Source organism: Nipponia nippon, unplaced genomic scaffold (genome assembly GCF_047370975.1).
Source record: "Nipponia nippon isolate SJK-2023a ecotype South Korea unplaced genomic scaffold, ASM4737097v1 scaffold_5, whole genome shotgun sequence".
NCBI lineage: Eukaryota > Metazoa > Chordata > Aves > Pelecaniformes > Threskiornithidae > Nipponia > Nipponia nippon.
The window spans coordinates 53,588,658-53,612,424 of record NW_028262369.1 but is presented as its reverse complement, the minus strand read 5'-3'; the positions used below and the strand labels follow the sequence as shown (position 1 = coordinate 53,612,424).

General features: G+C 39.5%; 2 protein-coding genes across 6 annotated transcripts in view; both read left to right on the top strand.

Annotated features, from left to right (window-relative positions):
* The window catches only part of NIBAN1 (niban apoptosis regulator 1), a 70,053-nt gene extending 59,768 nt beyond the window's left edge, over positions 1 to 10,285 (top strand). The window contains exons 11-14 of the mRNA XM_087733722.1: positions 2,198 to 2,308; positions 2,930 to 3,037; positions 4,855 to 4,966; positions 5,908 to 10,285. Coding sequence (XP_087589848.1) covers positions 2,198 to 2,308; positions 2,930 to 3,037; positions 4,855 to 4,966; positions 5,908 to 7,628 — 2,052 coding nt within the window. The 3' untranslated portion in view covers positions 7,629 to 10,285. The remainder of the gene's footprint in view (positions 1 to 2,197; positions 2,309 to 2,929; positions 3,038 to 4,854; positions 4,967 to 5,907) is intronic.
* A 353-nt stretch (positions 10,286 to 10,638) lies between these two features.
* EDEM3 (ER degradation enhancing alpha-mannosidase like protein 3) overlaps positions 10,639 to 23,767 on the top strand; it is a 31,927-nt gene continuing 18,798 nt past the window's right edge. For 2 of the 5 annotated variants that reach the window (XR_015698844.1, XM_087732323.1), the window contains exons 1-7: positions 10,639 to 11,033; positions 12,386 to 12,431; positions 16,852 to 16,952; positions 19,697 to 19,736; positions 21,183 to 21,295; positions 22,011 to 22,164; positions 23,341 to 23,475. Coding sequence is in view for 4 of the 5 variants with exons in the window: in XM_087732323.1 (XP_087588449.1) it covers positions 10,867 to 11,033; positions 12,386 to 12,431; positions 16,852 to 16,952; positions 19,697 to 19,736; positions 21,183 to 21,295; positions 22,011 to 22,164; positions 23,341 to 23,475 (756 nt within the window). In the remaining variant the exon portion in view is untranslated. Of the gene's footprint in view, positions 11,034 to 12,385; positions 12,432 to 16,851; positions 16,953 to 19,696; positions 19,737 to 21,182; positions 21,296 to 22,010; positions 22,165 to 23,340; positions 23,476 to 23,767 lie in introns of those variants that run through there. The other 3 variants (XM_087732324.1, XM_087732325.1, XM_087732326.1) reach the window with 3 other exon arrangements.

Sequence of the window (23,767 nt, the reverse complement as noted above, 5' to 3'; positions counted from 1 at the left end):
TTGATTGCCAGGTCACAAGGCAGATTTGACCTTGTAGCTCTATGTTGAATCCTGTGATTTTAATCTGTAGTTGAGAAACTATTAAATAATCTAGTTGGTAATCTTGTCAAATGGAGCTGGTCCAGTTCTGTGGAGTGGGAGTTACGAATGCAGAAAGCAAGTCTCTAGCACAGTGCTGGGATAGGGTTTTCCTAAAAGCAGCTCTTCTAAGTACAGCCGTGATCAGCAGCTGAAGAATTATTCAGAAATAAAATTCTGATTTCATGTCTGGGTCTTTCAGGGTGGACCAGTCCAAAATGCTGCCAAATAGAATGTCTTTCAGTAAGTATAGACCATGAGTGAAGACAAAGAAGTAGACAGAAAATATATCCCATACAAACCAAGTGTTGGTTTTTTTTTCTGAACAGAACATGAGTCAAAATTCACAATAAAAAAGTTAAATTAAAGCACAAGTTGTTCTAAAAATGCTGTTGCCGCTTCTCTCTCTTTAAAAGGCCGGTATCTAAAAATGCTGTTATTGCTTCTCTCTCTTTAAAAGGCTGGTATTTTTCTCATATAGTAAGTAGTTTCACTCTTTGTCCATGGACATTTAATTTATTAACGAGTAAGGTCAGACATGTCTGTGCTCGTGTAGTCTTAATGTAAAAAAAGCGTTTTGCTTAACTCTGGTGGAGGCTGGAGCAGGATTCTTTGGCTTGGGAGCTTGGCATCCTCTAGTGGCCAATTTTAGGAAATTTTGGAGCACAATGCTCAACTGGACTAAATAAAGCAGCTTTAGTGACTTCACCTGAACTATACCAATTCATGATTTGCTTCAAATAAAAATTTAAATAAAAAGTGAGCAGTTCATCTTTTAATTAGCCTCAGACTTAACTCTACACTGATCCTGTCTTTTTCTTGTATCCAAGGTCTTGCAGTGCATGAGCCTTTACTGTACCGCCTTCTGATGCACACACAAATTGAGTAAACCTCCATCTTCTCCATTTCCATTTATAAATACAGTCTGTATAGTCCAATCCTACATTATCTGCAAAGTCAGTTATAAAAATCAGCCTTCAGCATTTGTCACTGCATATTTTCATTCATGAAAATATTACTAGCCAAGGAGGAATTAAAAGCATAAGTATGTACATATTCATTTACAAACTACAAGAAGTCCTCTATAGTATATGGCTGTCTATGTTATATCAACTGGGATGGTCCCACATGATGCAAAGACAGACCCAGTGGTATGGACAGCCTCCCTGGGGATGTCCCTGTACTTCTCCAGTAAGAATATAGTGAAATTTGAATGGAAACACTTAGCTAAAAAAGGCAAAACCTCATTAAGTAGACATAACTGCTTGCAGAACTGTTTTTCTGAAATATCTTTTCAGAGTAGGGGGTTTAATATTTTTAATGAATCTCTGGATAACCTGAAAATATGGCAACTGCCAGCCTAACATAGTTCTGTGAGAAATTACTGCACTCTGTGCGATTTTTGCTGGTAATTATTTGTATTATAGGGAAAGCTACCAGTTAATTAATTTTAGAAAAAATTATCTGCAGTATTAATGATTAAGACCATTAGAATCTGGTAGGAGTCAATGGGAGTCCTCTTATTAGGGATGAGTTTTGTTTATGGCCTTTATATATAGATGATCAATTGTACTTTTTGTCTTTGTCACCATCAGTTTGGATGGTAACATGAAATTAAATCTGTACAAGAAAGCTGTGATAGCATAATAATGATACCAAGGCTTACTTTTCTTTATTTATTGCAACATTTCTGTGCACGTTAGCCTTCAGAGAACTGAAATACAGCAGAAAATTTTTGGACAATATAAATGAATCTACTCTGAGTAAGTTTGCTGATATAACTGTTTAGTTACATTAGCAGACTTCCTAGTATTGACCTGCCTGTAAACTCAAGATAGAAGTTGAGGTAGTTTCATTTTCTTATTCTCTTGCATTTGATCATCTTCTATTTGGTTTCTGATTCCAAAACTGAGTGTTGCAATCTAAACTAAATAAGGCTTTTCTTCCCCTTCCATAATCATTTAAAGTACTTGAAATATTTATTGATTTTAGGCTCATTATTCTTTCTCTATTTCTCCTTCTCAAAAATACAATTTAAGTTAACACATTTATCATGCTTCATGTATGTAGGAATTTTATGTTACTGGTCTTTAACAGATTTTTTAATTATTATTTTTAGCTAATGGAAAATGCAGTTTATACTTTTGAGCAGTTGTTCTCCCCAAGTCACCAGGCAGACTCGGCAAAAGTTGCAACAACCATTGAAAAAGTCAAGTTGAGAGTACTGAAGGTAAATGTGATGTTGCATTTGCACAGGAAGACCTTGGGTTCTGCCTTTTTGGAAACTGAGAATATATTTTATGATAATTTATCTCAGTATTTGAAAGAAGGTATCTCTTACCATCCAGCTGGAAATACTGATTTGGTGGCACTTAGCACACCTGATCTTTTTGGGGGGTAAAACCTAATTCTGGGCAGACACTTGTAAAAGTATTTTCATGTGCAGTCCTTTTAACTGCAATTAAATCAGCTGGAGATGATGCTGTGGATCTGGGTAAATAATTTTTTATTATCTTTATAATTAGTCTGCCCCTTTAATTCGTTCCTCTTGGATGAGGCAGTGCTGAAATATCTGGAGAGAGCAACCAGGGGGCTGTTTCTAGCCTAGGTAAAAAAAAAAAAAAAAAAAAAAAGAAGGGAAAGAGATCCCAGAAAACCAGATTTTAGAGTATTTTTGTAAAAGCTGGAGTAACCTGCATGGGAATTCAAACCCCTGAGTGCGTCCGTGATGTGGCATCCTTTGGGATTCACCCGTCACCAGTTACAGGTTAACAAGAACCAGTTCCTCCTATGAGTGATTAATAACCCCAGGCACATTTGGGCTTGTTTCTCTTTTTGTCTGTTTTGACAGCAATATGATTATGACAGCAGCACTATCCGGAAGAAGATATTTCAAGAAGCACTGGTACAGATTACTTTGCCGACAATGCAAAAGACACTGGCTTCAGCGTGCAAACCAGTATGTTTCTGTGATTAGAAAAAAAAACAATAATAAAAGGCAGGGAAGAATTAACATCTTGGCAGTAAATCTGTTTTCTCTTGGGGAGTCAGGCAGATTGGCTGCCTGCTTGGCCAAATGATGCTTAGATTTGCCAGGTTGTGGACTGATGTGGCAGTAGGAAGATTTCAGGAAACAGGGAAACTGTATATACAGCTTGCTTTCCCAAAGCTAGTTGCAGACCTTTGCCCATCCCCGTTTCATTTCTTCCCTAGAGATCTGAAGTCCCCTCAAACTGGACTCCTCTTGACAGCTATGATTGTAGGTTATGAGCTTGTCTTTGTGTTCAGCAGCCCTGCTGCAGACTCAAATTCAGTCCGTGGGAGAGGGCACTTTCCTCTTCAGCACCCTGAGGCACAGCTGTGACCATACACAGCCTCTGCTAACGACCTCCTTCAAAGCCAAATGCCTGCTTGGGCAGCAGGAACAGCAAGCAGACAGGCTGTGCACTTGCTTTCAGTGATTTTAAATGGAAGTAATTGTCTCAACAATCTGGAAACAAACATACAGAGACATTCTCTGTTGCCCTTAATCATATGGGTAGGTTAGTACTCAGCAAATGCAGCTACCAGAGTTTCATGGAGATGTTATCAGTGTGGCCACATCAGGGGCCAGTTGGAATGCTTTTCACCGTGGCTCAAAATAAATAGCCTTTACCCTTCTCTTGCATTTTCACTGGACCTGCTGAAAGATGACTGCCCTAAGCCATCCCAGCCTCTCTGCCCTTTTGTTTCTCTTGATGTTCATCATATCCCTGAAGCTATAAGCTCTCACCACGGCGTGCTGCTCTTGCTGATCCTCTCCAGCTTGTTTCAGTTCCAAAAACAAGTTTAAAACTAAGTGTTTTGCCAAGTTATGCTTGCGAGTCTTTGAATATGGATTATTAATACTTACAGCTTTCAAAAATGTATTTAAAATCACTCTCTTCTGTATGTCACTCTACTTTCTTTACTATCCCCAAAATAATAGTCTCTTGTAGAGTGTCAGCAGTGCCTTCAAGACATGGTGTCTATGCACAGGGGCAAGCATTTCATCATCTTGAATGTATGTAGAGAGGATGGAGTCCCACATTGTGGCTCTGTCATACAGGACGGAGGAAGCAGTGGTGGTGCAAACCTCACATTTTAAACCTTTCTGTTTAATTTCCCGCAAGCGTTTTGCATTTGTGCCTCTGCAGAAATGAGCAGCCAGCTCTAGAAGCAAACGTGTGGCAAAATTGACATGCCCAGTCAAGTCTTGACCTTTTACTTGAAAGCCTCCAGGTGTTCGTATGTAGGCACCTCTTCTAGAAGTGGGCAGAGGTCACTTAATTTACTTTTTATAGACCACCAAGCAGCTGCTTAGTGATAATGACTCAGTTATTGTCTAGACAGCCTATTGCATATAAATCAGTAAGCTAAAAATGTTACACACCTATTAGAAAAACAAAACCAAACCCTGTATCTCCCATGCTCGCTGTGGATTTGGCTCCTTGGACAAACAGTGAGTGAGGCATTTCCTCACCAGCTATTTATTTCAGAATTGTTTGTTATAGTGCAGATGGCAATGATCTATAGTGCTTTTAAATGTAATTATAGCGCAAGAATACTGTTTGATAAGTGCATAATAAATTGTGAATACACATAGTTCATGTAGTCATAGTTCAAATAGTTCACCTCAAGAGCCAGCAAGGAGCATTACAAGACCTGCTAGATGGCATCTCCAGGGTGCTCTGTTGAAGTAGGACTCTCAGAATCTCTCATTTTTATATATCTGTTCCTTTCTTTGTGTCTGCACAGGAGCTGCAGAAATACGAGCAATTAATTTTTGCTGATTACACTAGCGTTATCCAAGTAGAGAATGTGTACGAAGAGATTTTATATCAGACACTGCTTGAAGAAACTCTGAAAGGTGAGAACATTCTTGAGGTGACAGTAATAACATTTTGGCTGTTGGCCAGTGAGCTCTTGCTTCAGACCTTCCCAGAGTCCTACCCTGGCTGTTTCAGACCCAGGTCCCGCTTTCCCGAAGTCTGGTGGTTACGATGCTACAGTGCTTTCATTTAGCTCACTAAAGACGTGTGGTAAGCCCTAAAATCTAAATCATGGGGCAGCTTTACTAAACCTGGGAAACCATGTGATAGCTTGGCTCAAGCCTGTTTCTAACAAAATGTAATTATGCCAACTTCATTTTATCTTGATTCCCTGGGCCAAGGAGTGAAATTATGCTCTTGTTTGCAAAGACTTGGTGATATCTAATGGCAGCGAAAATGAATTCCCCCAAATGAAATGTACTGCTGGATGCAGTTTCCAGTACATCACTGATGCCAGTGCAGTACTCCCTGCAAATTTCTCTGCTTTTGTGTCAGAAAATTAAACTATTCTTGATGGCATGTATAGATATATAAAATACTTGTATCTCTCTGGATCTGTCTGTCTGTCTATACTCTAGATAAAAAACAAGCTTCTGTATTGCACAATAAGTTTTAATAGCTCCTCTCTGGCACTCCTGTTCAAAAATACCAGTATAATAATTAATGTAATGAGCATGCTTCTATTCATATATTCACTGTAAATACTTCTGCATTGAAACATTACCCTTGTGCATTGCGGGTCCTCTGGTAGTTTTCTATTACAGCAATGCTTAGGTCAATATTGAAGTTCCATTATTCAGAAGAGATAAAATCCTCCCCCTCTCAAAGAAATGTAAACTAAAAAAGCAAGTTGAAAATGAATATCAAATATCTGTAGTATCAAAATGTATGACATTAGAGACTTGGGAAAATGGTGTACCTTTTTCAAGGTACCTCTGTCAGTCTTTCCAAAAGAGTTTGATCTTTCTGTTTTATTTAGTGATAAAAGAAGCTGCCGTTATGAAGAAGCACAACCTCTTTGAAGATAACTTGAATTTGCCCTGTGAAAGTGTGTCCAGCTTAACGGACCTAAAGACCCCTTCAGGATCAGCACAAACAACTCCTGCGAAGAAGCCTTCCACCGCCCGAGCCGAGATGTCAGACCCTGAAACTCAAAGTGACGAAACGCTCATTGTGACGGAAAAAATTTCTTGGGAGAAGGGTGCAGATGATAGAAGGTCATCAGACAAAGAGGCAGTTGCTTCCGGTAATACGGCTGGTGATCAGGCAGGCAAATGTGAACAAGTGGTCGTTACAGACATCGGTGAAATACAGGAATCCTTTACAGCTACCCTTACAAAACAAAAAGTTGGAGAGGAAAAAATTGTTCTGGAGAATGAAGACACGGTGGGAGCAAAGTGTGTAGTGAATGCTGAGAAAGAGCTTAAGACACAACAAGAAGCTATGGAGGAAGAAGTAGCTCCTGGGACTGAAACTGCAATGAAAGATTTTGGAGCCACCGTTGAAAAAGGACTTCAGGCACATGAAGGAGCAGTGGAGGAAAAGGTAACTTCTGAGAGTCAAACGGCAACGGATGCTGCGGTTGTTGGTGGCGCTGAAAAAGAAAGCCAAGCACAGGAAGAAGTTGCTGAGATAAAGCTGACTTCCCCACATGATAATGTAGCAGAAGCAGAGATTTCAGGGAATGCAGAAAAGAAAATCAAGGTAGAAAAAGAATTATCTCAGAGTGAAAATGCAGTAGAAACAGGGTTTGAAGAGGGCAGTAAAAAAGAAAGCAATGATGAAGGAGCGAGTACTGAGACAAGGGTTATTTCCCAGGATGAAAACACAGGGAAAGAAGGGTTTGGGGATAATCCTGAAAAAGAAAGCAAGTCAGAAGAAAAGAGTTGTAAATCCCCTGATGATGTGAATGAGATAAGGAGTTTGCTGATGGTAACGGTTGAGATACCAGTAGATACTCCAGCTGAGAACATAAAGGAGATTTGTGAAGCTGAGATATTAAAGTTGCAGGAGCACAATAAAGGGAACGACGAGTTGAGCAAAATGGCTGTGGCAAAAATTCAAGTGACCCAGACGATGATGAATAAAGATGCAGCAGAATGCATGGAGTTCAAGGAGGACCAACCATCTTCATCTAGTTTGGGGGCAGATGGTACGAATTTGGAGAATGTATCAAAGGTGGCCTGCAGTATGGCACAAGCAGAATGGCTGGTGGAAGGCTCAGCTACGCCTCAGGAGGCAAAGGCAGGGGTGGATATCAAGCAAAGCGTTTGGTACACAGGTGTGGGAAGCTGCCAAAGTGATAGATTGCAGCCAGGGGAAGACACTGAAAATGTGTCTGAAGGCAAAATATTAGGTGGGGAGGAAGGAGGAGCAGGGAATAGCCATGCCGTCCTGGTGGAGGTAGGGACTGAGAGCTTTTTTCATAATCCTGCTGAAAATGCAGACACAACACAAGTGCCCATTTTGGATACAGAAAACCCAAGAACAGGACTGCTAGACGTGCCAGTTTCTTTGGTGCCGGAGCAGGGCGAGGTTAGCGCCATACAGGTCACAGGAGATACAGAGGCTGGTGAGGGTGAAGGGAAGCCAGAAGATGAATCATGTTCACACAAGGAAATAAAAAGCACAGAAGTAAAAGATAGTTTCACAGAAGAAAACAGAGAAGATAGTTGTGCACAGCAAAACTCTGAAGAGTAAGAAGCGTTTTTCAGCCCAGCCCTGCAGGATTTATTTACTCCAGTAATCCCTGTTTAATTGTGAATACTTACTTGGGTCGGGGCTAGAGAAAATGGGCTTTGTTGTGGTATCACCAGCTCTTGCAGTTTTAGCACAGATCCCTTCCTGAGTGATGGGTGATAGGTTTCTTTCCGGTTAAAGTCCTCACTGTTTAAAACCAGGTTACTGTTGGGAACCTCATCTTTCACTTAAAATTTGCTACCTTTAATGGTTATAGAAAAAGTCTGAAAATGTGACCACTGAGTGCTTCAAAAGCAACTCACCCCAACTATAAAGTTATTTAACAACTTAACTGTCCTTAGGTGTTTTAGCAGGGGAGTAGCTCATGATTTTCAAATGCATGGATTTAACAAGTACTGCTATGATTCTTAAGTGGTTGCTGTCAAGGATGCTTTTAGTATTTGCATGCGGTATACAGGAAATAAATAAAATTTCTAGTAGTTAAACAGAACAAACCAATTAATTTAGTAGGTAGCTCAAAAGCCATACTCTAGGCAAACTCTGCAAACTGATTACTTAATTATTTTAAAGTTTTGATGGTATTAAAGACAAGCAAGTGTTCTGATTTTTTTTTTCTCTTATTGCTATATTTAAAATGGGGAAAATATGGGAGCAGGTTTCTCAGTCCCACTCTGCACTTCTGGGTTATATAGCCTTCCAGAGCACTTTATGGCTATTTTATATTGTTTTATTTTATGGAAGGGAAAGATGAGAGTGTTTACAATAACTATAACCATTAGGCAGCATCTTTCTATTTTACTTCCCACCATAAAATATATTCACTTGCACCTATCTAATAAAGAATATTAAAAGTCCTGCCATTCCCATTCTTACTAACTTAAGTCAGAGTTACTCAGTTCTGTAGGCCATTTTAGGTACATAAACTCTATCATAAATTGCAATCATTGTGAAATATCATAATCATTGCATATGATTTCTAATACAGATGTTAACTGAAGCAAAAAGCAGCCAGAGGTTGTGCTTAGACTTTGGAGTGCAAAATCACATTTCAAAAGCAGGTATTAAAATGAGACCTACTGCTTTCATAGCCACCATATTATCATCCGTATCAAATCATAATCTATGCACAAAGTTGCTTGTATGCATTATTTGTGTGCACAATTTAAAGCCTGTGCACAGAAAAGGTTGGAAATGAAAAACAGTATTTTAATAAATTGGGCTTTCGAGATCAAGACCTCACTTTAGAGGTCAGTTTAAGGCACCTTAAAAATTTGGCCTGGTATTTCAGACTGTTTCTGAATAAACAGAATACAGTAGAGGACAGCAAAGATTAATGCTAAATACAGTAAGGACTGCAGGATTTACGCCCATAAAAACATGGGAAGAAATAACAAAGTCCCGAGAGCATAATACTTGTTGGCATTTAACTTCAACAAACTGTGCAAAGTCTATTATTTAATGCTATCAAAATATGCTATAATACTAACAGAGAATTGACACTAGAGGAACAGGCAAATATTACTGCATAAGTAAGGAACGTCGTTGAGTAACTGGACCAACTGCAACATCACTATTGTAAAATAAATGCAACTCCTGTTTATTCCAGAAGCCATACTGCGGTATACAAACATTAAGATCACAGATGTTTTCCTTGCAGAAGTACTTTTACTCATTTCCTCCTTATATTTCATGCAAAAATACTGATTTGTAAATTCACAAACCACTGTCAGCCAATATTTTTATAAATCATTAGTTATTTCTAATTGGTACTGAATGTTAAGTGACTTCAAATTTATAACGTGTGCTTTACAGTTAAGCAGCAGCAGTCTCTTCTAGCTATGCTAAAATTAGAGGACATGATGTTTTTTAATATGGTGTTTTGTATAAAAGAGGCCTTGCAAGGCAGCGACGGTTACTGTCTGAAAAAGGCTGCAGTCTCCTACAAAAGCTGTTTACGACTGATATGAATTAGATACATCTGTACAGAAAGTATTTAGCATAAACATTCCCATCATAGTAATTTTTGAGTTATTTCTATGGCAGGATTAAATCTGGATAATATTTTCCTGTAGTATTAAAGAACTGAGTTGTTGAACACAGATGCTTAGCATATTTTTTTTTTAAGTAGGATGGGAAACAACGGGGAAGATTTAGCCTGTACATTGCCTTGTTCTGCCAATTTAAATTGAAGTTCCTCATGGCTAGGGGACTGATTTTTTGCCTTTGTGGACGTTTTCTGTACATTCAGATGTTTGCAAATGGAGAGAGAGTAGCATTTTTCTTGTCTTTCATCAGACTTGGGTATGGGTGACAGCAATTTAGAGGTCAGCAATCTGCAAGGTTATGTTGGACCATTGATCAAAACCAGCAATCATCCACTTAGTAATTTTTTTCGCTTTCTTGGAATTTCCTACACTTGCCTGGAAATTAATTATTTCTCTTGTGAACTAAGAACAATAATAAATCACCTTTCACCGCCTGGAGGGTTGAGGGTTAGGAGCGCCGCGGTGCCTTGAGGGGAGCAGGCCGGGGGACGTTACCGCTGTTTCATTTCACGGGGTTGCCAGTTTTAAAGGACAGGATATGAAACACGTTGTATCTTGCGTATAACTTTGTAAAAACGCTTGTCAATGAAAATAAAATAAGCTCTTCCCTTCCATCGCTGCCAGGCTGGTTTTGTGTGTGCGTGATAAATGAATTTGAGGTTTTCGGATTTAAAAACTGCACTTGAAGCGGCTGCGGGGGGTGAGCGAAGGAGACGCTTGCCTTTCGCTCGCCCCGGCCGAGGGCCGCCGTTCTGCCGGCGGCAGCCGCCCCCCCGCGGGCAGCCGTTGCCGCTCTCCTCGGGGACCGCGAGCCGCAGACGCCGGCAGGCCGCGCGCGCTAGTACACGCCGGGAGTTGTAGTCCGGCGCCCGCGCGCCGCTCTCCTCCCGCCCCTCCTTTTGTCCACGTCGCCCTCCCGCCCGGCGTGCTGCCGCCGTCACGTGGCCCGCGCGCTCTCCCGCCTCGCGGCCCTCCTGTCCCGTTCCTATTGGCCCGGCGGGGCGGCGCGGCGCGGGGACGCGGAAGTGGCGGAGCGAGGCTGTTTCCTTGGCTACGCCACAGGAAAGCGGAAGGCCGGTCCCTTCCGCCTGCGCGTCGGCGCTGGGTGCCGCGGCTGCCGCGCCGCGAGGGGCGGGCAGCGGGCGGGATGGGCCGGAGCCGGGCCTAGCGGCAGCGGGCAGGCGGCCGCGGCCATGAACGGAGCTGCGGGCTGCCAGGGGGGCGGCGGTGGCGGCGACCGGGGGCCCCGCTGGAGGAGGCCGTGGAAGCTCCTGGCCCTTGGCCTGCTCTCCGCCTCCTCCGTGCTGGCGGCCGCCCCGGGCGCCGCAGCCATGAGCAAGGAAGAGAAGCGCCGGTTGGGGTGAGCGCCGCCGCGGCGGGCAGGGCTGGGAGCGGGGAGGGAAACGACGGCGGCGCCGGGTCGCCCTCGGGGCCGCCGGAGCCCTGTGCGGCCGGGGCGGAGGCCGGCGGGGCCCGGGCCGAGCCCACCGCCCGCGGTGGCTTTGCGGTGCACCGGCGTCCCTTCGTCGCTCACCGGGCCCTCGCCGTGCTGGGGCAGGGGGATCTGCGCTCCCGCCCGGGGGTTGGGTTGGGCTTGACGGGTGCGGGTGTGCCCCTCGCTCGGCAGAGCTCCGGGGACGTCTCTCCTGTCCCTCCCTTTCCCTTCCGAAGACTCTACGAGATGCGTGGTATTGGTCTCCCATCAATGTTTGAGGTGTGTAGGTCAGAGCCGGTCTGGTGTTTCGGGTCAGGTCGTCACAGCTGTTGGGGGCAGGCAGCCCCTCATTGCCTCTGCTGCGTGTGGGGTCAAACCCTTTTGCCATACGCTTGGGAGCTCCAGTCTTGAAGACTGCAGCCAGTGGTTGCGTGTAATTACCTGAAAAAAGCATCATACTCTGCTCTTCTGATGAGTTAATGCATTTGATGAGTTAAAACTACTTTTTAAATTTCCCAAGTCATTGAACTAAATCAGAAGTTAGAATATAATTGTGATGTTCTTGTCTCTTTTATGTTCAGTCTTATCAGTAGAGATTGTGAATTATGTTGATGGTAGCTTAGATATTAGCATGCTCTTTTGCCTTGCAGGGCTTCCCAGTAAAACAGTTAGGAACGACTTGAAGTAGGGCTGTTTCTCAGAAAGACCAGTGCTTTTTTATATAGTAGCATTTCTCACCTTGACTGCTTTTCAAACATGTAAAATAAATGTATCTACAAGGGTTTTCTTTAGTATTTGCTTGCCAAGACTTCTAATGCAAGGAAGAGGTGTATTTCATAACTTACGGTCCTTTTCTGAATCACAGGCAGGCATTTATGCTGTGTCAGTTGGTTTTAGTATTCGTGATTACAAGCAGAACATATTTCTATTTGCCATTTTCTGCTGAGCATGGAATGTGTCCCATCTCTAGCTTTAATGTGTTGGTGTCATCTACAGCTATTTAAGGGGAAGCACAGGAGGTTGAAAGAGATCCCCAAATAAAAAAAAAAAAATCATGTTAGGTGAAGAAATAGTCTTTCCTTTCTGCAGTGAATGAGAGTAGCCGAATTAGGAAAAGTTATTGTGCTATATTTCATTTACTTGAGTGGAGTACATTAGTAGAGGACCTGTTACTGACATTCAGATATTAAAGTATAATACATTGTGCTGTTCTAATATGGTGTGTTAAAGGCCATTGTGAGGCAGACCACTAATGCTTTTTCTTTTTTCTTTTTTAGAAACCAAGTGCTTGAAATGTTTGATCATGCATATAGCAATTATATGGTAAGTAAAATACTTGTTTGTTTAATTTTTTTGGAGTTGTTATTGCTGACCTCAGAGAGAAAGCAATCTACAGTACGTGATGTTCTAGAGAAATAGCAGGGAGGTGGGGGCGAAAACAAAGCTAAAATAAATAAGAGCACCTGTATAACCTTTAAAAAGAAATGAACAAATGTTACTTTCAGGAAGAGCAGTGTCAGGAGGGTTATCATGGCTTTCAGAATGGTAGCTATGAATTGCTAGCGGTAACTCTGTTAATCTGCCTGATCTTTCTCCAACCAGTTTATCTCACGTCGAACTATGAATAGTTTTCATCTGTGGTAAAATATTGGGTTTGAAATTCCAGACTCTGAAAAATACTAGGAAAAGGAAGCTCAAGAAGAGCTGTTTGTAGTCATCAGATTCTGGAGAATACAAATTGATCTTACTTATTTTGTAGGTAAAAATTATGTACCATATTTCTTCTGTGGTGAGATATGTTAGATGTGGTTTGGTAGCTTTCACAAACAAACATTGTTTGTAGATCAAAGTAGAACAAAAAGGGGATCTGGTGTCATATCTATGCTTTATAGCCTCTTCTGAGTATGTGACTGTCATATGACAGTGAGCCACACATGCTATGGTTTCTTTTAATATGACTCATGATTTTCTGTGCAGGTGTCTTCATGTTCTGGATATGTGAGCCATTCTGCACTCTAATTAACCTTGAAATATGTTAGCTTAGTTTAGATATGTTCAAGAATAAAGAATTACTTAGAGTGGACTGACTTTCCTCAAGTAATAATTACTTTCAAATATACTATAAGTAATACACTTCTGAGGAGAAACTGTAAATGTGAATAAGATAAATATAAAAGACGCATTCTTACTGACTTTACGTTAACGATCTTTTTGTACATTCTTTGCGGCTGTTGCAGAAACCCCTCTCTTTTAAGTTGCGCCAGTTCCTGCAGGACAAACCGCTGTGTCTTGACAGTATCTTGCCACATGTCCCAGTTTCTGTATTATGGTTTAACGCTTTAATATGTAATATAAGCTTAAAAGCTTGTAAGTTACAAGTTTATACAGTACACAAGAGTTATAGAATTAATGGATAGAAAGCCAAGCAAGAGTATTTTCAAAATGGGTGTAGTTTTTCTTTTTAACATTAGCTCTTGCTTTTGACACCTTTGAAGTTTAACAAATATCAGGCTCTTTGGTGATAATTTGTAACTAGTTACTTGGGACCTGGTTCCATGAAAAGCACTTGACTTGGGCTTCCCAGGGCATTCTGAAGTAAAAACTGTTATGTATTTGGCAAAATTGGATAAAATGTTATATGCCAGTAGAAAGGATCTGTGCTCCTAATGTTTATTGTGTGGTAAATTGGAAACTGGTAGGTATCTTGCTACATCTGAAGGAAGAAAGTTCTGGATGAAAGAGAAGAATGACTTCAGCTATCCTGGAAACTTTGAAGCCAAAAGGATATTTACTTGCCACGTATGCTGGAGCACTAAACAAACGGAGAAATATGACTTGTTTGTTTAAAGTTGAAGAAAAGATTAGAGTATCAGACTTGATTCTGACAGCAAGAGAATTAAGTATTTTTGCAGCTGCTTTTGAAACAGCCAACTGAAAAGTTTTGATTTTCTGTTTCTATTAATATATGTTTTAGAATTGCATATTTAGAAGACTGAAAATTCATGTTTGCATGCAAGAGGGAAACTCCCTTGTCTTTTTTTTTTTTTTTTTCAGTTGTGAACAGGAACTTTGAGTAAAAACCTGGTGGGTTTTTTTTCAGTCCTTCAACAATATTTGTAATTATCAGGATTTTTTTCTTCTTGACAAAAGATTCTTTTCTTCTTGAGAAAGAATATATGAAACTGTCAGTCACTTGAGGCCAGTAGGTATTTCTTGGTTTACAGCACTAGTAGCAATGCATCTTTTTTCATTATTCAAGTACTGTGCTGCCCTGAATTTATAGTCCTGACATTAGGCAATATGATCATCCCTTTGGTCAGAATATGTAGAAATTCCAGAGTATCTGTTTAGATCCATTTGTATAATGTTTTCCAGAAGTATGTTTGTTGTAACATTTGTGCCATGTTTTATATTTAATGGCTCTTGGTACCTTCCTTTGAGGTTACTTGAAAGGGGAGAAGTTACAAGTTGGGAAATCACTTGACCCAGTAATCTTTCCTGCTCTAGACAGAGAATAAATGAACTTTTATTTTTCAAAATGCTTCTAGTTCCTTATGATTTTGTGAGTCTGAAAGTCCATTTTCTCCAGAATTTTTATCACCTTTTTCTCCATGATTTAAGCCAGAGATCTTAGTTTTGACATTGCTTTTGTCATGTACTACTTTAATCTGTTCTTCTGAATACTTTGCACAGATATTCAGAAACATCTGAGCCATATTAAAATGATCTAGATTCTGGCTTTTGTAGTTGAACTTGAGGAGAACAAAGTCGTGCAAAGACCAAAATACTTGGGAGGGTGGTAGACAGGGAAACAAACTATCAGTTTCAAAAGAAGTTGCTGTAAGAGCTGTTTGTTTATAGAAGAATGTTCCTCCTTTTCCTCTCTATTTCACATTTGAATATAGATTATTTTTTGTACCATATATTTGAAAAGACTTTGAATGTGTTTACTTGCAGTTTCAGTGCAGTAATTGAACTTTTTCATCCTGCTACGTTAGTTCTCCACTAAAAGCAGAATTGGAGACCACAGTACAGCAGCCAGTTTCCTGATGAAATCAAAAGAGAAGCTCCATCCTAAATCCCTTGTGCTGGGCTTCTAATGGAGAGGCAATTTCATGCATGTTTGTTGAAATTAAAAATTCATCTTTCTTAATGTCAGTGGCCACTCTGTAAATTTTTCAGTAAACCTCTCCTATTGCAAAATGATGAATTTCAAGTTTGTGTGTATTTCATGTGATATCCCATTTTAGTGGTAGTTTAAACCTACAAAACTTGCATTGACTTGGGAGGGAATAGGAAAAGGCATTTTATTCAGTGTGCTTGACTGAGGCAATGGTGCCACTCCTGTTATTTCTGCCTGACTGACAAGAAATAATATTACAATACAGCTTGCTTTGCGTTGTGCTTTTTCTAGAAATAAGGAAAGTAACCGTTGCTTTTCCAAAAAAATCTAACAATGTCTCTCTCTTTAAAAAAAAAAAAATTGTTATACTTGTAAAAGGCTCAGTTTTGGTAAGCTTTTTTTGTGAATGTTGTCTTTTGTTTGTCTTGTGTAGTGATTTACCAATTTATTATTTTACGTTCTGAGTTCTCTTACCTGTCACTTGATTGTGACCCTGAGTCACTTATGGAAATGTTTCCAAAATGACTGTAAAGTCTAACTCCCACTAATGTCTTTATGAAATATCATCCACTTGATAATGCCTGCATTAGTTTTAGGTTTTAAACTCATCTTTGAGATGATAACTTCTGCCTAAGAAACATTATAGGAAGTGTCATATACACCTTGTTGCAGAAAGCACACAATTAACTATTCAAGTTAATTGATGGGGTTTTCTTTGGATGTGCCCTTAGTTGTTCCAGACTTCTCTGGGAGGTTAGAGAGAGAGAGAGAGAGAGAAGGAGAAAGAGGTCCTGTTGCTCTATTCACAGTTTAACCGTTTCCAGCCACCGAGCTGGAAAGCAGCTTTGCAGAAAAGGAACTGGGGGTCCTGGTGGACACCAAGTTGACCACAAGCCTGCCATGTGCCCTTGCAGCAAAGGTGGCTAATAGTATCCTGGGCTGCATTAGGCAACACACTGCCAGCAGGTGATCCTTCCCCTCTACTCAGTACTGGTGAGGCCACACCTGGAGTATTGTGTCCAGTTCTGGCCTCCCCAGTACAAGAGATATATAGACATGCTGGACAGAGTCCAACAAAAGGCCACAAAGATGAGAAAGAGACTGGAGCATCTTTCCTATGGGAAAAGGCTGAGAGAGCTGGGGCTGTTCAGCCTGGAGAAGAGAAGGCTCAGGGGATCTTATCAATGTAGATAAATACCTGAAGGAAGGCTATGAAGAAGACAGAGACAGCCTCTTCTCAGTGGTGCCCAGTGACAGGAGCAGAGGCAATGGGCACAAACTGAAACATGGGAGGTTCCCTCTGAATATCAGGATACACTTTTTTACTGTGAAGGTGATTGGGCAACCTGTGCCAGTGCTCAGAGAGGTGGTGGAGTCTCCTTCCTTGGAGATATTCAAAAGTTGTCTGGACATGGTACTGGACAGCTTGGTCTAGGCAGACCTGCTTGAGTAGAGGGATTAGACAAGATGACCTGTAAAGGTCCCTTCCCGCCTCAAAGATTCTGTGATTTTCATGAAGTTTTTCTGAAGTACAGCATAACTGGGCTTCATTTTAACAGGCTCTGAGGATTTGCTCGCTGTAACAGTTGTAACTTATTCCCTTGTTTTGTTTCCCTACAGGAGCATGCGTATCCAGCTGATGAACTCATGCCTTTAACTTGTCGTGGACGAGTACGGGGTCAGGAACCAAGTCGAGGGGATGTGGATGATGCCTTGGGAAAGTTAGTGTTTGAAATGGTTACTATCTCATGTAAACATCTAGGAATCTAAGTACAATTTGCAGCCCATAGAACTTGTTTCTTCAGTTGACATGGCCACAAACTTAAATTTGTTGAAGGAGATTCTGTGGGTGCAGACAAATCCATAATTTGTCTCCTAAGTTCTCGTATGGGGATCGGGGGGAATCAATTGGAAAGAAAGCTGTAATTGTGAGCTTCTTGCAAGTTAAGCAGAAATACCTACTTTTATTATTTCTGCCCATTATGTTAACTGATGTAAAATTGTACCTTAATCGGAAAAAAGAGATTGACCAGTGACTGAGACCCAAAGATAGGGGTTTTTAATCAGTCTCCAAGTATTTTCCATAGGAAAGCCTTCCAAATGTGAGCTGACATTTATGGGATTAGTAAATTTGACTGTTAAATAGGAGTTATAAGAGTTAATTATCAGCTGCACAGAACAGTAAACTGTTATCCATTACGCTGGCCTTAAATGATATTTAAAATGCCTTTTTTTTAGTATAAAGCTCTCTGAAAACATAATTAGTCAAATGATTATCATGTATGTGGTAGCCTGAGGCCTTTGCCAAAGTATAAAATGTTATTTCATACAGTCTTCATATTTTTCCTTTTAAGATAGCTTATAATACAAAGTACTGATCCTTTGGCTGACAAAATGTAGATTTAAGGACTGTTTTTCTCCATATAAATTGAATGATCAAGATCAAAGACAAAGTTGAGTTACTCTAAATATGTTTGTAATTGAATTTTTTCACAAGGAATGTTGTCTCTGTGTGTGCTGCTTATGTTTATAGAACAAATACTTAATAACAAATAGCTGATGCTTTTTTTTATTGGTATCACTGCTTAGCGTCCCTAAGCAGAATAGAGTTAATCACAGCTGAAATCCGTGTCTTAAATACTACTTCTAGTTCACTGTGATATTAAGCATGTTACTTTAGTTATTTTTTGTTATGTACAAAAGTTCCTTAGTCTAGAGATTCCCATATAAGCCTGCTGCCTTGGGGGTATTGAGAGATATGACTGATGAGAAAGAAGTGTCAAGAAAATGTATTTTTAATCCTGGTCATGCATTCTTTTTAATGACCTTTTTTTACATAGTGACATACTATCATTTGAATAAAAATACCTTTCAGCCCCTTAGATGCATTGAATAGTGTAAGTCTTTTTTAATTATTTTTCTGTATATATGTTTTTTTCCTGTTCCTAATAATCAACTGTATTATTATTTATCAGATTTCTTATGTAATCATTTTTCTTGCCAGTTGGCTCATCAGTCATGTTCTATACAACTCTTTGCAATCACAGAATGACAGGGTGAGACAGCTAGGTCAATTCTGTTTCCCTGGAGGGCTAGGGAGTATATTTGCATGCCAGCCTCCTCTATAGCTGTGCAATGCATGATCTCCCTGCCTTTTGTATGGAAAAAGTTGTGTATTTGTTATGCAGTTGTGCATAGCCACTAGTTAATCTCTTTCTCTTGTAGAATGACACTCACGGAATGCCCTTATCTTCACAAATTAAAGAAAATTATAATCTATGACCACTTAAGTAGAATTTTAATTACGCTCCATGCATAGTCACATGTTGCCTACAAGGTGTCAAACATCGGGCACTTGCTTAAATTCTTGACACTTGTTCTTCAATAGGCAGTTGTAACTGTTTCCAAAGTTTTCAATTTTAATACCATCATATTCTGTAAATTCTATTCTATGTGTGGTGTGTGTTTCTTAACATAACAGCAATTTTATCGGGTTACACTGAAGGTCCACTGAGCTTGGTATGCACTAGAACAGGCCTAGAGAAGAATATATGAACAGGACAAGCCTTATTGTGATATTCCTGTTTCAAACAGTATGGATCTGACTTGATGTTCTCTTTTTACAGAATAACTAGTTCTTTATTTCAAGCCTGTCACTTGCTAGTGCTGGATGGCACCAGGTGAAACTAACTGTGAGAAACAGTGAATAGCAGATTCTCATTCACTTTCTTCATGCCGTGTGCAATTTTAAAATCTTCGTATAATGATGCTTAAGCTTTTGCTTTTGCAGGCTGAAGAGCACTAGTCTGTTCACTTGTTCGTAGTACAGAAGCTGCTACGTACCTTCAGCCTTCCCTTACTGCCCTTTATTGTACCTTTTCCTGTTCGGTTATATCCCATATAGAAGTTTCATAACAAAATAACAGCATTTTCTTTAGTCTTTTACCACTAATTTTAACACTGAGTTTGATTGCAACAAATTGCAGCTTTTTCTGAAGTAGGTAATTGGAACAGGTTCTGGTAGGAGAGATTTAGCTTGGAATGATTTTTAATCTTCTTAAATCTTTTCTTATTACACTTAAGTCAACATCGTTCATTTTTTTGAAAAAGAAAGAAAAAAAGAGGTTAGAAAAAGACTTTGAACCATTCCGCTGGGTTTCTTAGTAGATTTGATTGGAGACTAGAAATAAAAATCTAATTTGCTCACGGGAAGTTTGAAAGCTTTGCAGTAAATAAAGGTATCTTTATAATCATAGCTTGTTTCAGTCAGTTATTCTGGTCACTAATGAAGGGAGGAAACTTAGTTGGGCGTTTTGATATTAAACATACTATGTACAACTAATTCTTTAGCAGCTACCGGTCTGTGAGAATTTAGTTTCTTCCACAGTATTGGTTACTATTAAAAATGATTTAATTTCTACACATACAGACCTACAGTAAATCTGTTTTAAATTTTATTTCATAGATTTTCACTGACCTTGATTGATACCTTGGACACTCTTGTGGTAAGTTTAATCTGTTGATAAACTTTGATAAAACAAAAAGATGGTCTTCTGATGGTCAGACTTATTTCTAGATTTCTATTTTGTTAAATTATACATTAAAAAAATAGTAATTTTTCTTCACCTTTGATCTCTGGTTATCTGTTTGAAGTGGCTATTGCTTGTAAGAACTTCCAAGCGGTGTGATGGTGGTGATTGGAGTTAGTTGCAAAAAGAAAACTAGAACAGTTCCTTCACATTTCATTGATGCTTTCATATTGCACTTTCCTTGGACTCTAACTTAACAAAAAAGTATTTGAGTTCGCTTCCCATTATAGGCTTAAGCAACATGCTGACTTATAGGTGAACACCTCTTAATACCTACTGAGTTATTTATGTTTTGAAATTGTATGTACACATTTCATGGATGAATTTGCGTGCACTTAAATATACATTAGAGAAATGCAACCCTGGACATGTTTGCCAGGAAATGTTGCCAAACTTCTTATGTTCCATCTCTTATTAAAAGATTCCAATCATTAATAAACTAATTTTTGTTGGATTTCAATCCCTTTGACATATTTTGTCATCATAAGATAGACTTTGGAAATCAGGAATTTTTGGCCAGTCACATCTGCAGGTAAATCTAAAAAGTTTTCAAAATCCTTACTGCACTGATTTGCTGTGTGAATCAGATAATGCTCTCTCTCTGTCAGCCATTCCCTTTTTATGATGTGCTGTGAGATGACCCTTCGCTCTTTTGAATCGAGACCACAAATGTTGAAAATGTGGTGTCTACCAGACACTCAAATGGATTATTGTGGTTTATTTATTGTTTTCTTGTCTTAGAGCAGGATTAACACTTGTGGAATTTAAAGGCACTTACGATAACAAATTGGATAAGTCACAAAGATTCTTAAAGATTGACTGAACTAAAAGAAAGTCAGTATGAAAGAAAATCTGTAGGAAATGCCCAAGCTGTTCTTCAGGCACAAGGAGAAAACTGTTGGGAGGAGGAAGACTGCTAGGATGATTCACCAAACCTAGGATGTGGCTCCTTAGTCCATGGATAGGCAGCTTCTGTGAAATCGGAGGCATCAGGGCAGGCCAGTCTTTGCCCACTCTGCCAGCACAGCCTGCAGCCCACGGAGTCCTGTTGCACGACAGTCACAGCGTGGGAGTAGGGGAAGGAACAAACAAATAAATCCCTGGGTAATAGTTTAGGTACATTCTCACTGACTTTATTCTTTGTGTACAACTTTTATTCTGTTTCATGTATTTCATGAGAAAAACCAATAATACTAATATCTGTTTGCACTATATCAGAGTATGCCCCTGCAGGACCAGAATGTCAGTCTAAGGCATCTTAAATGCTGTCTTTTTTAATTCATTGCACTTGTTCTTCCACACCTGAGTGTGACTGTATTAGCTACGTTGGAACCTAAACACCTGGTTACATTTGTATTCCAGGTGTTAAATAAAAGCAAAGAGTTTGAAGAGGCTGTAAAAAAAGTAATAAAGGATGTTAATTTAGATAACGACATAGTTGTATCTGTCTTTGAAACCAACATAAGAGTCCTTGGGTGAGTAACTTTTATGTTTTCAAAGCTCTTAAAAATGTGTTTTTTAGGTAAATGTCCTTAAGGCATACATTTCTGTGCTATTTCACCTCATTTAACAGTTGTGCCTTTGTCAGTTAGCATAGCTCTACACCTGCCCTAAGAAAGGTTTTAAAATGCTAGGCAGGAATCAATGCAGTGGCACTGAATCAAGTTGGCCCCCATCTAACTGCTGCAGGCATAGCTTTTTTGATTAAAAAAAATTGTGCATGCTGAGGTAGCAGTGTTTTTTCTTAATGGAAAGAGTCTTGCCGATTACACTGTTCAATACTTGATTTAACAGATAGAATATTTCAATACTTAGGGCAATAGATTATTTCAGGTTGGAAGGGACCGCTGGAGGTCTCTAGTCCAATCTGCTGCAAAGCAGGATCAGAGCAGGTTAGTTTTAAGCTATTATATGCAGTTTTAGAGGTGTTGGTTGTTATTTTTTACTAACTATATTGATGAATCAGTGATTCAACTATAGGACTGAGTCCTGAACAATGAGAATTGCTTCCCAAATACTGACAGCTCACCTTGACTGTAATTGGAGTTGCATCTGCTCACCGTTTCTGAAAATTAGGGCCATGTGAACGTAGCATAGTTACTTACATAGTCATCTAAATCATAGAAATCGCTGCATTGCTGTTGAGATGAATATACCTATTGAGATGTGGATAATTTTTCTTGTGTTCAGAGGTCTCCTAGGTGGGCATTCAGTGGCGATTATGCTGAAAGAAAAAGGTGAATATATGCAGTGGTACAATGGTGAACTTCTGCACATGGCAAAGGAACTAGGCTACAAGCTTTTACCTGCTTTTAACACCACTAGTGGTCTCCCTTATCCAAGAGTAAGTTCTCTGGTTTCTGCAATTCAGAATTACTTCTGTAAGCAAAATTTTTGTTGTTTTGTTTTTATCTCTGTATCTAAAAATACTTGTGTATTTACTAAGGGTACAGAAAATGAAAAGCAGATAAATTGCTCATTTGTAATACATGCTACCTAGTATTTTAAAGTACAGTTTTAGTCTCTCTGATTCCTTACATTTCCAGCTCTGAAAATTCTAGTCTACCTTGTGGTGGGTAAATAGCAACTCCAGAAATCCTGTCTAGTCACTGTCTACTGATTTCTTGCTCTCTGCTACTATAGGCACCACCAAGTAGCTGAGGAGACTAATTTTTGTTTTGGTACCTATCTCTCACTAAGACAGTGAAAGAGCAACTTGCAAGCACTTGCTTGTGAATTTAGCACAAAACTCATTAATCTTCATGGCCTACATCCACATTTTTAAGAGGGAAAACGTAGCTGTAATGTAAAAATAGTCACTTAATGTAAAAACCTTCATCAAATTCAAACAAAGCATGGTACTATTATGGTATTATTATTCAAATAATATATTTGAATGATGGAAAACTGCTTCCCATGCATGTCATCCATTGAGTTTGTGAGATATGGCTTTGATTGGAAACTTTCCCATAAATTAAAAATTTAGGCTCAGTAAATCAGCATTTTTCTAGTGAAAATGTTTAATTCTAAATGTTCAGGGTTTGACAATGTTCTGCTTAGAGGGCCCTCTCCAGAATGCAGAAAGTTACATTGTGCCCGCAAGAAAAGCAGATCCATCTAGCAGGTATTATCTGCAGCCAGGAGCACTGAGATATTTACGAAGCTTAATTTCCATGAGCATTTGTGATGTTCTGAGTTTCTGGTTTGCTGGTAAATAAATTGCTAGAATTAGATTTTCAGGGTGGTATTCTTTTATTTGAATGTCCAGCGTACCAGGAGGTATGTATGTCCTTGTTTTGGAAGGTTGAGTATTTTGGGTACTTACGGATAATTGTATGTGCATGTTTGAGTTGACAGTTTGTGGTAAAGCAGAGCAAAACTAAAGGGGTGCGTGTGAATTTTTTTCTTACCTTTGGAAAAAGCATAGACTTTGCTACACAGTTGCTCTGCAGACCTATCACGGGAGTGTAAATTCTTTCAGCTAGTAAAAATAAAGATGATAACCTCTGCTTTTCTCTAGGTTAACTTAAAATTTGGTGTAAGACATCCAGAAGCACGAACAGGAACAGAAACTGATACCTGTACAGCTTGTGCAGGTACCTTGATCCTTGAGTTTGCAGCTTTAAGCCGATTCACAGGAACATCTATATTTGAGGTTTGCTTTCCACGATATCTTATTTTTTGGGATTAGGTTTAGTGGTGGACTTGACAGTGATAGGTTAACGGTTGGCCTCAATGATCTTAAGTGTCTTTTCCAACCTTAATGATTCTATGATTCTATGATTTCTGTAATTGGCGAAAAATAATTTTGAGTTTATCAAATGGGTGCATATCTTAGCTATTCTGCACAAAAGGTTTGCGTGTGTTCAGATTTGTTGTGTCTGTGGGCTTTTTTTCTGAAAGTGTTAATTTGACTGTTTAAAAAACACAGGAAGTAATTTTGTTTG